The sequence below is a fragment of the Micromys minutus genome (assembly GCF_963924665.1).
Source record: "Micromys minutus genome assembly, chromosome: 17".
Taxonomy (NCBI): Eukaryota; Metazoa; Chordata; class Mammalia; order Rodentia; family Muridae; genus Micromys; species Micromys minutus.
The window spans coordinates 20258206-20271014 of NC_137952.1; the positions used below are offsets into that span (position 1 = coordinate 20258206).

The following is a 12809-nucleotide window of genomic DNA, read 5'->3' on the forward strand; positions in this document are numbered from 1 at the left end:
CATCTGACTAAGTCCTTCTGGCTTTTAGTATTTCTGTAGAGAAGACAGGTGTAATGCTAATAGGTTGTCTTTATATGTTACTTACTACTTCCCTTTTTTCTCTTGCAGCTTTTCATATTCTTTCTTCATTCTGCCTATTTAGTATTTTAATTATTATGTGGAAGGAGGATTTCCTTTTCTGGTCCAATCTATTTGGTATTCTGTAAGCTTCTTTACTTGTTTATTTTTTCTGTTTTGGACTTTATTTTGGTATGGGAGAACAGTTCATTACTTTTCTATATTGATACATGCACAATTCAGATAACACTGTACAATTACTTATAACTAAAATATTAGTTACTTAATAAAGACAATAGACATTATACATTGTGTGAGCCTGTGTGTTACTTACTGGTGAAATAACCAGAAGTCTGTTTCTATCTTTTATTATTAAATATTCTCGATATTTACATTTCAAATGTTACCCCCTTTTCCCCACTCCCACTCCCCTTGCTTACATTAAGGCGCTCCCTCTCCCAACCACCCACTCCCACCTCAGCGCCTTGGCATTTTCCTACACTGGGAAAATATGCCTCCACTGGACTAAAGGCCTCTCCTCCCATTGATGCCAGACAATGCTGTCCTCTGTTACATATGCAACTGGAGCCATGGGTCTCTCCATGTATATTCATTGGTTAGTGTTTCAGTTCCTGGGAGCTCTGGAGTGTTTTGTTGGTTGATAATTTTATTCTTTTCATGGGATTGAAGACCGTTTCAGCTCCTTCAGTCCTTTCTCTAGCTCCTTCATTGGGGTTTCCATGCTCAGTCCGATGGTTAGCTGCAATCATTCTATCTGTATCAGAAAGGCTCTGGCCCAGTCTCTGAGGAGGCATCCATATCAGGCTCTTGACACTAAGCACTTCTTGGCATCAGCAATAATGCATGGGTTTGGTGGATGCATAAGTTTCTTTATATTTATGACATTCCTTTCTTTAGGTTGGGAAAATTCTCTTCTATGATTTTGTAGAACTATTTTCTAAGCCTAGGACCTGTGAGTCTTCTCCCTCTTCTATTTCTATTATTCATATATTTGCTCTTTTCATAGCATCCTAGAATTTTTTAGATGTTTTGTGTCATGAACTTCTTCAACGGTACATTCTTTTTTTTTTTTTTTTTTTCAACATCCAAAGCTTGTTTGTTAACAGTAAGATCCAGGTTAGTTTTTGTAGCCTCGGCTGGCCCTTCAGCCTCTGGCACACTCGAACTTCCGGCCCGTGGACCGGACATAGGGTTTGGTGTGGCTGTATGGAGTTCCTGGCGCCTTGCCGAAGTGTCGGTACACCTCTCGGCCCTTCCGGGGACCAGACAGGAGCACAGTGCCTCGCCCCTTGGGAGAATCCAGGGCCAGCTGGTCAAAGGTAAGAATCTTACCACCAGCCTTGAGAATGCGACTTCGGGCCGGCTGCTCACCCACAGAGCACCCACCTTCAGCTTGGGCACTTCCAGAATCCGCACATCATCTGTGACTGTCCCCACAACCACAGCGGTTTTGTTCTCCCGGCCAGGAAGCTTCATTTTTCGGATCATTCGGGACAGGGACAGAGGTGGCCGGTTAGTGCGGCTCATAAACAACCTTTTCAGCACAACCTGATTGAAGGTGGAGTTGGTCCGTCTGGCCAGAAACCTGTACAGCTTGACTAGCAGCTGCAGGTAGATGTCCTGGCTCTTGGGCTCCTTGCGCCGAACCTTTCAGTCCTTGTTGTGGCGAATGTCAACACCCATGATGGCGCCTCCTGCTCGGCCAGGTCCAGAAAGCTCAACGGTACATTCTACATCTGAGATTTTCTCTCCCATTTGTTATTTTCTGTTGATGATGAATGTCTCTGTACACATAAACTGTTGAATACTAGATAGAACTATACCTAAATATAAGTGCTAATATCAAAATTTTAGTATGAACACATGCAACTAAATATTGAAAGTCACAGAACACCTAATAGAAGCTAAGAACATTGGCTACTACTGTTAGTTTTCAAAATAATTTTTAATTAAACAGAATGTTTGGATCTATCCTTATTTTAAATATTAAGCCATGATTAATGCTTCCGGTTTCCACCTGTAGTTGAAGGTGACACTGCCACTGTTCTCTAGACCCAGACCACACTGGAAGAGAGCTGGTCCCCCCAAGAAGTACTGACACACCTGAGAGCATAGATAAGACCACCACTTCTGCTCTGAGGAGCCCGCCTGGAGCCTTCAGGACACAAGAATTGAGAAGCAGTCTGGGACAGGATCCTTCTGGTTTCTGTCTGTGCCCAGTACAGACCCTATGACATAGCTCTCTGTACCCATATCCTGCAGAGAGAGAGCTGGTCCCAGAGTAGTACTGACACACAGACTTATAAGAGGGTCAAGCTACTGTCAGAATCAGTAAGACCAATTAATGCCAGAAATAAACAGATGGCAATAGGCAAGTCCAAAAAGCTAAGCAACAGAAACCAATGCCACTTAGCATCATCAGAACCCAGTTTCCCCACCACAGAAAGTACTGCACACCCAAACACACCAGAAAAGCAGGATTCTGATTTAAAATCACAACTCATGATGATGTTAGAGAACTTTAAGAAGGTCATGAATAACTCCCTTAAAGAAATACAGGACAACACTATTAAACAGGTAGAAGCATTTAAAGAGGAAACAACCAAACAGGTAAATATATTGAATAAAACCATCAAGAATCTAAAAATAAAAATAAAAACAATAAAGAAATGACAATGAGAGACAGCCCTGAGGATGTCAAAACCTAAGAAGGAGATCAGGATTCATAGATACAAGCATCACCAACAAAACACAAGAGATAAAAGAGAGGATAAGAGATACCATAGAAACTATTGATACAACAGTCAAAGAAAATGAAAAATGCAAAAGGCTCCTAATCCAAAACATCCAGGAAATCCAGGACACAGTAAGAAGAATAAACCTCAAGATAATATATATAGAAGAGAGTGAAGATTCCCAACTAAAAGGAACAGTAAATATCTTCAACACATTTATAGAAGAAAACTTCCCTAACCTAAAGAAAGAGAAGGCCTTAAACATACAAGAAGCCTACAGAACTTCAAATAGATTGTACCAGAAAAGAAATTCCTCACATCACATAATAGTCAAAACACCAAATGCACAAAACAAAAAGAATATTAAAAGCAGTAAGAGAAAAATGTCAAGTAACATATAAAGGCTGACCTATCAGAATCACACCAGACTTTTCAACATAGACTATGAAAGCTAGAAGATCCTAGGCAGATTTCATACAGATTCTAAAAGAATACAAATGCCAGCCAAGGCTACTATATCCAGCAAAACTCCCAGTTAACATAGATGGAGAATCCAAGATATTCCATGACAAAAACAAATTTATACAGTATCTTTCCACAGATCCAGTCCTGCAAAGGACAATATATGGAAAACTCAAACACAAGTAGAGAAACTACACCCTAGGAAAAGCAAGAAAGTAATATTCTTGCAACTAACTCAAAAGAAGAAAGACACACAAACATAATTTCACCTCTAATAATAAAAATAAATTGAAACAACAATCATTGGTCCCTAATATTTCTCAACATCAATGGGCTCGATTATCCAATAAAAAGGCATAGACTAACAGACTGGTTACATAAACAGGACCAAGCATTTTGCTGCATGCAGGAAACATACATCAATGACAAAGACAGACACTACCTCAGAGTAAAAGGCTGGAAAACAACTTTCCAAGCAAATGGTCCCAAGAAACAAGCTGGAATAGCCATTCTAATAGCAACTAAAATCAACTTTAAACAAAAAGTAATCAAAAAAGACAAGAAAAGATACTTCATACTCCTCAAAGGAAAAACCAACCAAAATGAATATCAATTCTGAATATCTATGTTCCAAATGCAAGGGCACCTACACTCATAAAAGTTACTAAATACTTACTAAAGAATCTTTAACCATTTCATTTCCAAAAGCCCCTTGGGTTTGTTTTCTTTATTGCATCTATCTCTTTAAGTCTCAAACAGTTTTTACCATTTCCTTCAACATTTTGTATCTTCTCATCTTTTTTTTAAGAGATGTCTTCCTGATATTGTTTCTTGGTATTTTCTTGTAATTATTTGAGGGAATCATTTGTGTCCTTTTCAAAGACTTCTACCAACTTCACATTGTGTATTTTCTTTTTCTTATGTATCTGCTATGTTGGAGTATTTGGGACTTCTCTGGTAGGAAAACTGGACTCTGATATATATTGCCATGGCCATTATTGATTTTATTTTCTCAATGGTGTCTAGGCATCTGGGTTTGCAATAATTATGAGTCTTAATGCTGCTTTGAGGTTTGTCTTTGTTAGGTTTTTGTTCTTTGTTTTATGCATTTTCTATGGATTTTGAGTTAGTTTGATGACTGCATGTTTCCTGTTTCTCTGGACAGCTCTGCTTATGTGTCACAAAGAATTCTTCTGTTATTAAAGGCTGGAATACCATTATGTGTTGGGGAAGGGAGATTAGGAGGGTTTGGTCTCTAGGACACACAAAGAATATGGAGAGAGGGTGCAAATGTTGAACTATGGAGCACTAGATATAAAACTAAGAGACTCAGTCTAGGGAAAGAGAGGGTGAAGCAAAGAACTGAGGGAAGCTTATTATGTTCCTCTGGCACATGTCAACTTTTGCCATAGTGTTTGCTTGATTTGGGAGCTGAACTACAGTGATGAATTGAGGAAAAGAGGTTAAAACGGAATAGTCTGTGGGGAACACAGAAGAAGTATACAGTGGGGAGGAGAGACTGCAAGACTAATGGTCTGTCAAAAGAAAAGTTTTTTCAATAAGGAAAATTTGAATTTTTATTTAAAAGTAAAATAATTATGTATTTGTCATACTTAAGTAATTTTCGCAAAGTTTGTTTCAGGGAAAAAAGAGAAAAATGACAATAGTAATGATATTTATAAGAACAGAACTATAAGAATGAACAGATACAATTATAAGACTATAAGACTAAAGATTAATGCATAAATTGCTAGGTCTTAGAAAAACCCAAAAGAAATAAGAGAAAATGTTCTAAATTAGAAAGCATAAAGGAATTCACCAATGTTTAATTACAACTTATATACAACTTTACAAACCTTTAACAACACAATTTGTACTGAAATTCTCAGACTTACTTGTTTTCATCTGCACAAGATCAAGGCAATTAAATTTTTCTTGTATAGATTGCCCAGGGGATTCTGAGGCACTGCCCCTAATGCTGGTTGTGTTGATACATATTTATATCCATGAGACTGAGAGATTGGTGAGAACATTACTATCATCTTGGGAGAATAAGTCACGGTTACTTGAAAGACTTTATTTAAGTTTTATTTAAGTTAAGATCAGTGAATAGAATATGTAATTGTTAGAGCCTGCTGTATTTCTCAAATTTATCTTATCTCAGTATTTCTGTTATGTGGATATCTCTGTGGGTATACATGTCTGTGTTTGTGTGTGTGTGTGTGTGTGTGTGTGCGTGCGCGCGCGCGCGCGCGTGTGTGTGTTTATGCATATAGAGGTCTGAAACAATTTTGTTGTATATAGTTTCTGGAGAACTGCCCACTTTGGTTTTGGTTTTAAATTTATAATACTTTGAAATTTTCATAAAAATACACAATGTATCTTGATCATATCCATCCATCATCTTCCCACCATAACCCCCAATGTCATGTCCTCCTTTTATAATTTTATTAATAATTTATTTATGCTTTAACCCACATATACCAGTTAGTACTGCCAGTAAGCACATGAGTATATGTGTAGGGAGCATACTTGGGACCACACCCCTAATTAATGGTGATTCTTTCCCAGCAGCCATTATCTGCCAAAAAAATATTTTTAATAAAAGAAGAAATCATTCAAGTTTTAAAGATACTAAAATTTTTCTGATGGGAAATTAAAAATTCCAGAATAAATAAAATAAATATTTTTACATGTTTTAAAATAAAGTAACAAAACAAAACAAAAAAATCAGTAGATAGTATTACAACTTAATACTCATGCATGAAAATTGGAAATATTCTCATGTATTTATTTGCAATTTCACAAAGGCCAATATATACAATTTTAAATCATGGATGTTTTTGAAAGTTAATTTTAAAACATTTATCATTAATCAACACACAATTTAATTCTACATTGTCCAAATAGTTTATATGCTCCCTTTTAAATTTTAAGACATTTATTTAAGGTAGACAGTGTATCTCTAACCTTGGTCTTCTATTCTCCAGTTAGGACAGGTTGGGTTGGAAATCAGGCTCCTCTTGCCTCAGAATCTGGAGTGCTAGGTTTACAGGTGTGTACAACACTTGTGGCTAAATTTCAAGTTCTAACTATGATTACCAAGGCTCTTCCATTCCCTGGCATACATAGGCTTCCCAATGTCAACTGCAATTTGAAAATATTAAGTGGGGTGGAGCCAGTAGTGAGAAGGCTCAGCTGGTTGTACTTGACAGCAAGCCTTTAAGACCTGGGTTCCTGGTGGAAGGAAAAGTTTACTCCTGCAAGTTGTCCTCTGACGCACTCATGTACACACAATTTATAGATAGATTAATAAATATCTGAAAACTTAAGTGGTAAATATCAAAAATAAAGAATTCAATATTAAAAATACATGATTCATAAAGGTAAATATATTTTGATCAAACCGGGAATGCATGTCCCCTATATTTCTATAATGAAAAGCATCCTTTGGTACATACTCTTCTATACCTTACTTGTACGTCACATTTATATGCATTTTTCTTTTTAAATATAGATGGCTGCACTTTCTTTCCACAGTTTTCACATGGTACAAGTAATTTGTTAAAATCTGGGGAAAAGACATATAGCACTCTATTATACATAAATATTTATGTAGGAATGTAAGAACTAATAAAGCTATCAAAATGAACCAATTCAAAAATAACACAGGCTGTCATCAATGTCTTTGGTTACCCTCTATAGCCACATGGGAAGAGCCTATTTTGAAGACATCCCATCATTTGGCCACATAGTATAGAAGAATTAATCTTGAACAAAAGCAGAAACCCTCCTGATAGTGAGATTTTACAATGTCAAAAGATGCTATGTAGACTCATGGCGATTTAAAAAAAATTAATTGCCCTACCCAGTGCTGAACCTTGCATATTGTACTAATATTGTAATAATAATAAGGCAGGCACTGATGTCATGTTGGCACAACTGTAATCTGAGTATCTAATGGCTCTATGATAAAGTTGAGGTTTGGTTCACAAAAGAAATTTACATGCATGCATGATAGCATATTCCTCATCAGAAACTCATGCCTGGAGAGTTCATTAGTGCTAGAGTAGAGATTGCTATTTTAGTTTACTCTATGCTTCTGATTTCACATTGCCTTCTAAATAGTTATTTTTATATCCATAGTTATAGTCAAAGAACCTTCTTTTTGTGATGGGCAAAATCAATTCTGAGATGCATAATTTGTCAAAGTGGTAGAATAAAAGACTAAGATATCAGCCCTAAATGGAGCATCATTATTAATATCCACCATACTGTCAAGGCTCAAAGAAGATTGTGGAGGAAGAAGAAGCTGAAATTACATAAATCAGAAGAGTAGGGGAAAGTGCAATGGAATGATGTCTCTGACATTGCAAGACTATCATACTTATTAATCCCAATCAGATATAGTTACTTGCACATGTGGTACACAAGTGCAAGACAATCAGACTTCAAAATTATATGGAAGGGACGCTTTTCAGGCTTCATTTCTTATTGAGAAGCTATTGGCAGTTGATAACTCCTAAGAAAATAGAATTATCTTTTAAAGAGTGTTCCCACTGGATGGTTTCTCATACTATAGTGAATAGCCCTACACCCATGCACACAGGCAGCACTAACAACATTTAGTAAATTATCAATAAAGAGAGAGAGAGAGAAAGGCCAGAGAAAAATCTGAAAGTTGAAGAACAATTAAGGAATAGATAAGATCAATACATGTGTGAAATTCATAAAAATAAATATATATATTGGTTAAAAGACAAACAAGTATTCCCAGTACTTCCATAACTCCTATATGCAATTTTTAACATCTTATTTTCTCTATTTTAAATGCCTTAGTGTAGGCTTCCAGCTTCTTTATATCCAAAAATTTAGATCAAAAATATTCCTTGGGAATTGAGGCTCAGTATTATTATGATATTTACTTTGTAAATACCTATAATTTTTTATATTTTCAGAAGGGATTTTCTCACCCTCCTAAGCAGAAAAAAAAATAGATTAAATATTAATGTAGATAGATAAACTGTAGAAAGGCAGTTTTGTACTGAGATTGGTGAAAATGTATGCTACATTTACAGGACAAGCACTTAAGAGATCTTTCTATAACTCAATAGCTGTTTAAATACTCTCTTTATTGCCATCTTCATCTCTTGATTCCTGAATGTATAGATCACAGGATTCAGAAAAGGAGTGATAACTGCATCAAATATTGCCAGAAATTTATCCATGTGTATGGAGGTAGATGGCCATGCATAGACAAATATCAAAGGACTAAAGAATAAGACCACTACTGAGATATGAGCTGAAAGTGTAGAAAGGGCTTTGGAGAAACCACTTGAAGAGTGTTTTTGTACAGAAATTATGATGACAATATATGAAATTATCAGTATAAAGAATGAGCCCACAGAGATGAATCCACTGTTGGCTGTGACCATGAATTCTAGTTTATAAGTGTCTATGCAAGCAAGCTTGATGAACCGTGGAAGGTCACAATAGAAGCTGTCCAACACATTTGGTCCACAGAAAGGTAAGTTTATGACAAATGCCAGCTGAACCAAAGAATGTATAAGGCCAACTATCCAAGCAATTGCGACAAAAATGAGACACATTCTTGGGCTCAAAATGGTCAGGTAATGAAGAGGTTTACATATGGCCACATATCTGTCAAAGGCCATGGCTATGAGCAAAACCATCTCCACACCACCAATGACGTGAATGAAGAAGATTTGAGTGACACAACCTCTAAAAGAGATGACTTTACGCTTTCTAAAGAGATCGTAAATCATCTTGGGTGAAGTAACAGAAGAAACACCCAAGTCAATGAAGGAGAGGTTAGCCAACAGAAAGTACATTGGAGTGTGTAAGTGAGGATCTGAAGCCACAGTAAAAATTATGAGTGAGTTTCCCATCATGCTTGCCACATAAAACATAGAGGAGAACACAAAGAGAAGAAGCTGGATGTTCCAAGTCTTGGTGAGTCCAAGAAATACAAACTCTGATACCACAGAGATATTTGCTTCTCCCATTAGTATGTCAGTATTGCCTAAAGAAGAAAACAGGCAAATATAAATTACATTAATGGAATATACTAGTGGCCTATATTAATAGATTATACCAAGAAAATTATAAAAGTCTGTTTATAATCTAACATTAAAACCAAATTAAAGACAGACATGAAAAAATGAACACCACTTAATGTTGAGAAATGAACTTTAAAATAAAAATATCATTTTATAGCTGTTAAAGACTTTTTATCAGAAGCTTATAGTAGATGTGAAAAAAAAATATGTCTATCTTAAAGCTTTGGAATAAACTACTCACCTATTAGGCACTGACCACAATTTTGGAAGGGAGAAAGAAAGAGAAAAACATTTTACTAAAACTACCATGTGATTAAGCATGACTCATTTTTTCACAATCCATGCAACATGAGGAAATTACACCATCTTACGCAAATAATTTCATTTTCCTTGCAACATCACTTACAATAATCAGTACAGAGATATATAAATGCTCACTGACAGTTGAGTGAATAGTATACAAACACACACTATCACACAGGCACAGTGGAATAGTCTTCAGCTTTTTAAAAGAAGGGAATCCTGTTTTGTGATAATCAGCCTGATCCTAGGGGTCATTGCTATACATGAAATTAAAGAGACACAAATGTCATACTGACAGTCTCACAAATACATAGAATCCAAGACTGCTTCTTCAGAAAAGCAGTGAACACATGTTGTACCATGTATGTTTTAGTTAGGGTTTTACTGATATGAACAGGCATCACAACCAAGGCAACTCTTGTAAAGACAACATTTAATTGGGGCTACCTTACTGGTTCAGAGGTTCAGTCCTTTCAGAAATTCAGTCCATTATCATCAAGGCAGCATCCATACAGGCATGATACAGGAACAGCTAAGAGTTGTAGATCTTCATCTGAAGGCCACTATGAGAACATTAGCTTATAGGCAACTAGAAGGAGGGTCTATGAGCACAGTGGCACACTTCCTCCAACAAGGCTACACCTCCTTCAACAAAGCCACATTTCCAAATAGTGCAACTCTCTGGGCCAAGCATATTCAAACCACCACAATGTGGAAATAACGATGATTGGGAAGTGGAACAGGAAATGTTGGTCAGAATATACAGATACTCTGCTAGGATGCTCTGTCTCTAAAACACTATCATGGATCATCATAACTGTAGTCGAAAGTAATGCTGTGCTCTGTTAGGATGGGGAGATTTTCAATGTCCTCATAGGAAATAAATGTGTAGGATAGCTAAGTAGTTTGGCTTAATTGCTTCACAATGCGTACACATATAAAATCATTACACTGGATTATGTATAGGAATAAGAGTTATTCATTATTTAATCATATCTTAATAAAACTGGAGAGGAGAAACCACCTACAACATCTAGGAATTGTGAAAGGCTGGCCAACAACACAAGAATGTGGGTGGCATTTGTGTAGTGTTACCATATTTTTTTCTCTGAGTTGCATGTTCCTCTGTTTCCCATGCAGTAAATACAGAAATACTCCTTTTAAGAGAGAAAACTGGCCAACATGGAAACAATTGATTTTGTTTTAAGATTAATTTACAGCCTTGTCAACACATGAAAACAACTTCCTTTTGAAACCCAACAATGCAATCTTATGCTGACAAATAGGCCCTTTTTCCCTCTACCTACTTCTGGAAAACACATAACTTCAAGGTTTATTAAATGATCAACCAAACTATGAGGTCTTCCTTTAGATTAGTAGCATTTATTTTATTACTTCTTTCATTTTTGAAATTATAATCCAGTTACATCACTTTTCTTTTTCCCTTTCTCCCTCCAGACCCTCCTACATACTTCTTGCTCTCTTCCAAATTCATGGCCCTTTTTATTTATCTTTATTGTCAGAAAAACTGACAAAACCTTTTATAGTACTAACCAAATACTGACATGACATATGTCTATTTCTATTCTCTGAAGGAATTAACAAGTCAGGTGTAAGCCTTTCTGTATCTGTCAGTTACCAGAGTGCATCATGTCAGACACAGAAACATTTGGGGCTTAGAAACATTTTTATCATAACAAAACTAAAATGCCTCAATTTAAATCCAAAGTAATTGTCCATGGACCAGTAAGGGTAAGTTATAATCACTAAAATGGAGTGCATAGTACATGCTTTGAAAAGAACCATCTAAAAGGAACAATGTAGTAGACTATGTTATGTCCCAACACCGGTGACAGAATTCAATATAGTTTTACTTTTATTAATTGAAGCATAATGCAATAAATATTATATGAGTTTTGAATTCTGATAAAAAAAATTACCACAGTAGTTCATCCACCATCAAATTAGTAGTAGGTATGAGCCCCTGACTCTCAATCTATTTGTCTGTTGAACACATTTTTAAATCATAGATTTTATAATACAGTTAGGAATAACATAATTAAAGAACATAATCATATATTCAGCATGTATGTATTTTAATTGATAAAAGTTAATGTTATCTTCTATTTTTTATTTGCACATGAAAAATCTTGATTCATGATATAAAAGAATGAATAGAAACAAAGTGCTAACAAGAAAGGAGTGTCAAAAAACTTCACTGAAAGACAGTCCAAAATATATTAACTCTTTTCTTTTAATACAAGATTTTTCAATATATAAGGGTCTCCTATTTGACAATACATAATATCCATATTGTCTTAGGGATTAAAATACAAACTTTAATCTGAAAATAATATATTTGCTTTCAAAGAATATCAGTGTCTTTTTAAGAGGTTACTACAAATCCAATTCATTAAAGTTCCTTCCCAAATAAACCATAATGTCCATAAAGCTGAAGACTACAATGTTCATTATGATATAAACTTTTGAAACATAAAAAGAATCTTTTAATACTTAAAACAACATTAAAATGTGTTATGATGTAGTCAAAGAAGACAAAGAGACTCGCCATGATTGTAAAGTGATAGAGAATTAGAAATTATGGGATTATAGATGCAAAGATTTGGAGAAAAGGTAGCAATAAATGAAATTGAAGAGAAAAATCTAAAAATATTATGAGGAAAAGTGAATAGTGAGTGTACAACTATGAGGAGAAAAAGAAACCAGGTCCCTTTAGTAAAATAATGAATAATTTATGGGGAATCATAAGCATATTACTACTTAATAATACTATTTACCCTTATCTCTTCTACTTATTGTTCAGAAATAAAATGAATCCCAACATTAGCTATAAAGCATAGGAGGAAAATAAACATAATTTCTGGTAGCTTGAGATTTTATTTTGAAATTATACATATCATATCTAAAAAATGAAATTACATTGGAAAGTATATGTTCAGCCCTGGATTATTTGGTGTCCATACTAAACTTTATCAAGTGTCTATGATGCTCTTCACACTGGAAGACTTTCAATAAGCTTATTTCTGTTTTAGAGATGATCAGTATATGTCCAACTCTTTTGAGAAGTTGATGGATGAAAAAAAATATAGCTTTTATGATTTCAAATTTTGTACCAATAAATACTTGCTGA

The 12809-nt window shown here is 35.2% G+C and overlaps 2 protein-coding genes and 1 pseudogene across 3 annotated transcripts in view; 1 reads left to right on the top strand and 2 right to left on the bottom strand.

The window, feature by feature from the left end:
* The window catches only part of LOC308431924 (olfactory receptor 4F3/4F16/4F29-like), a gene marked incomplete at both ends in the record, with an annotated part of 138684 nt that overhangs the window by 110347 nt on the left and 15528 nt on the right, over positions 1-12809 (top strand). The gene's annotated exons all lie outside the window — the stretch shown is intronic.
* On the bottom strand, positions 1196-1761 carry LOC308431579 (large ribosomal subunit protein eL18-like; annotated as a pseudogene). The gene has a single exon. The product of its transcript is annotated as a large ribosomal subunit protein eL18-like (transcript).
* LOC308431562 (olfactory receptor 4F3/4F16/4F29-like) lies at positions 8363-9301 on the bottom strand (the record flags this gene model as incomplete). Its single annotated transcript, XM_080931083.1, has 1 exon — positions 8363-9301. The coding sequence occupies one exon, from the start codon at positions 9299-9301 to the stop codon at positions 8363-8365; it is 939 nt and encodes a 312-aa protein (XP_080787209.1).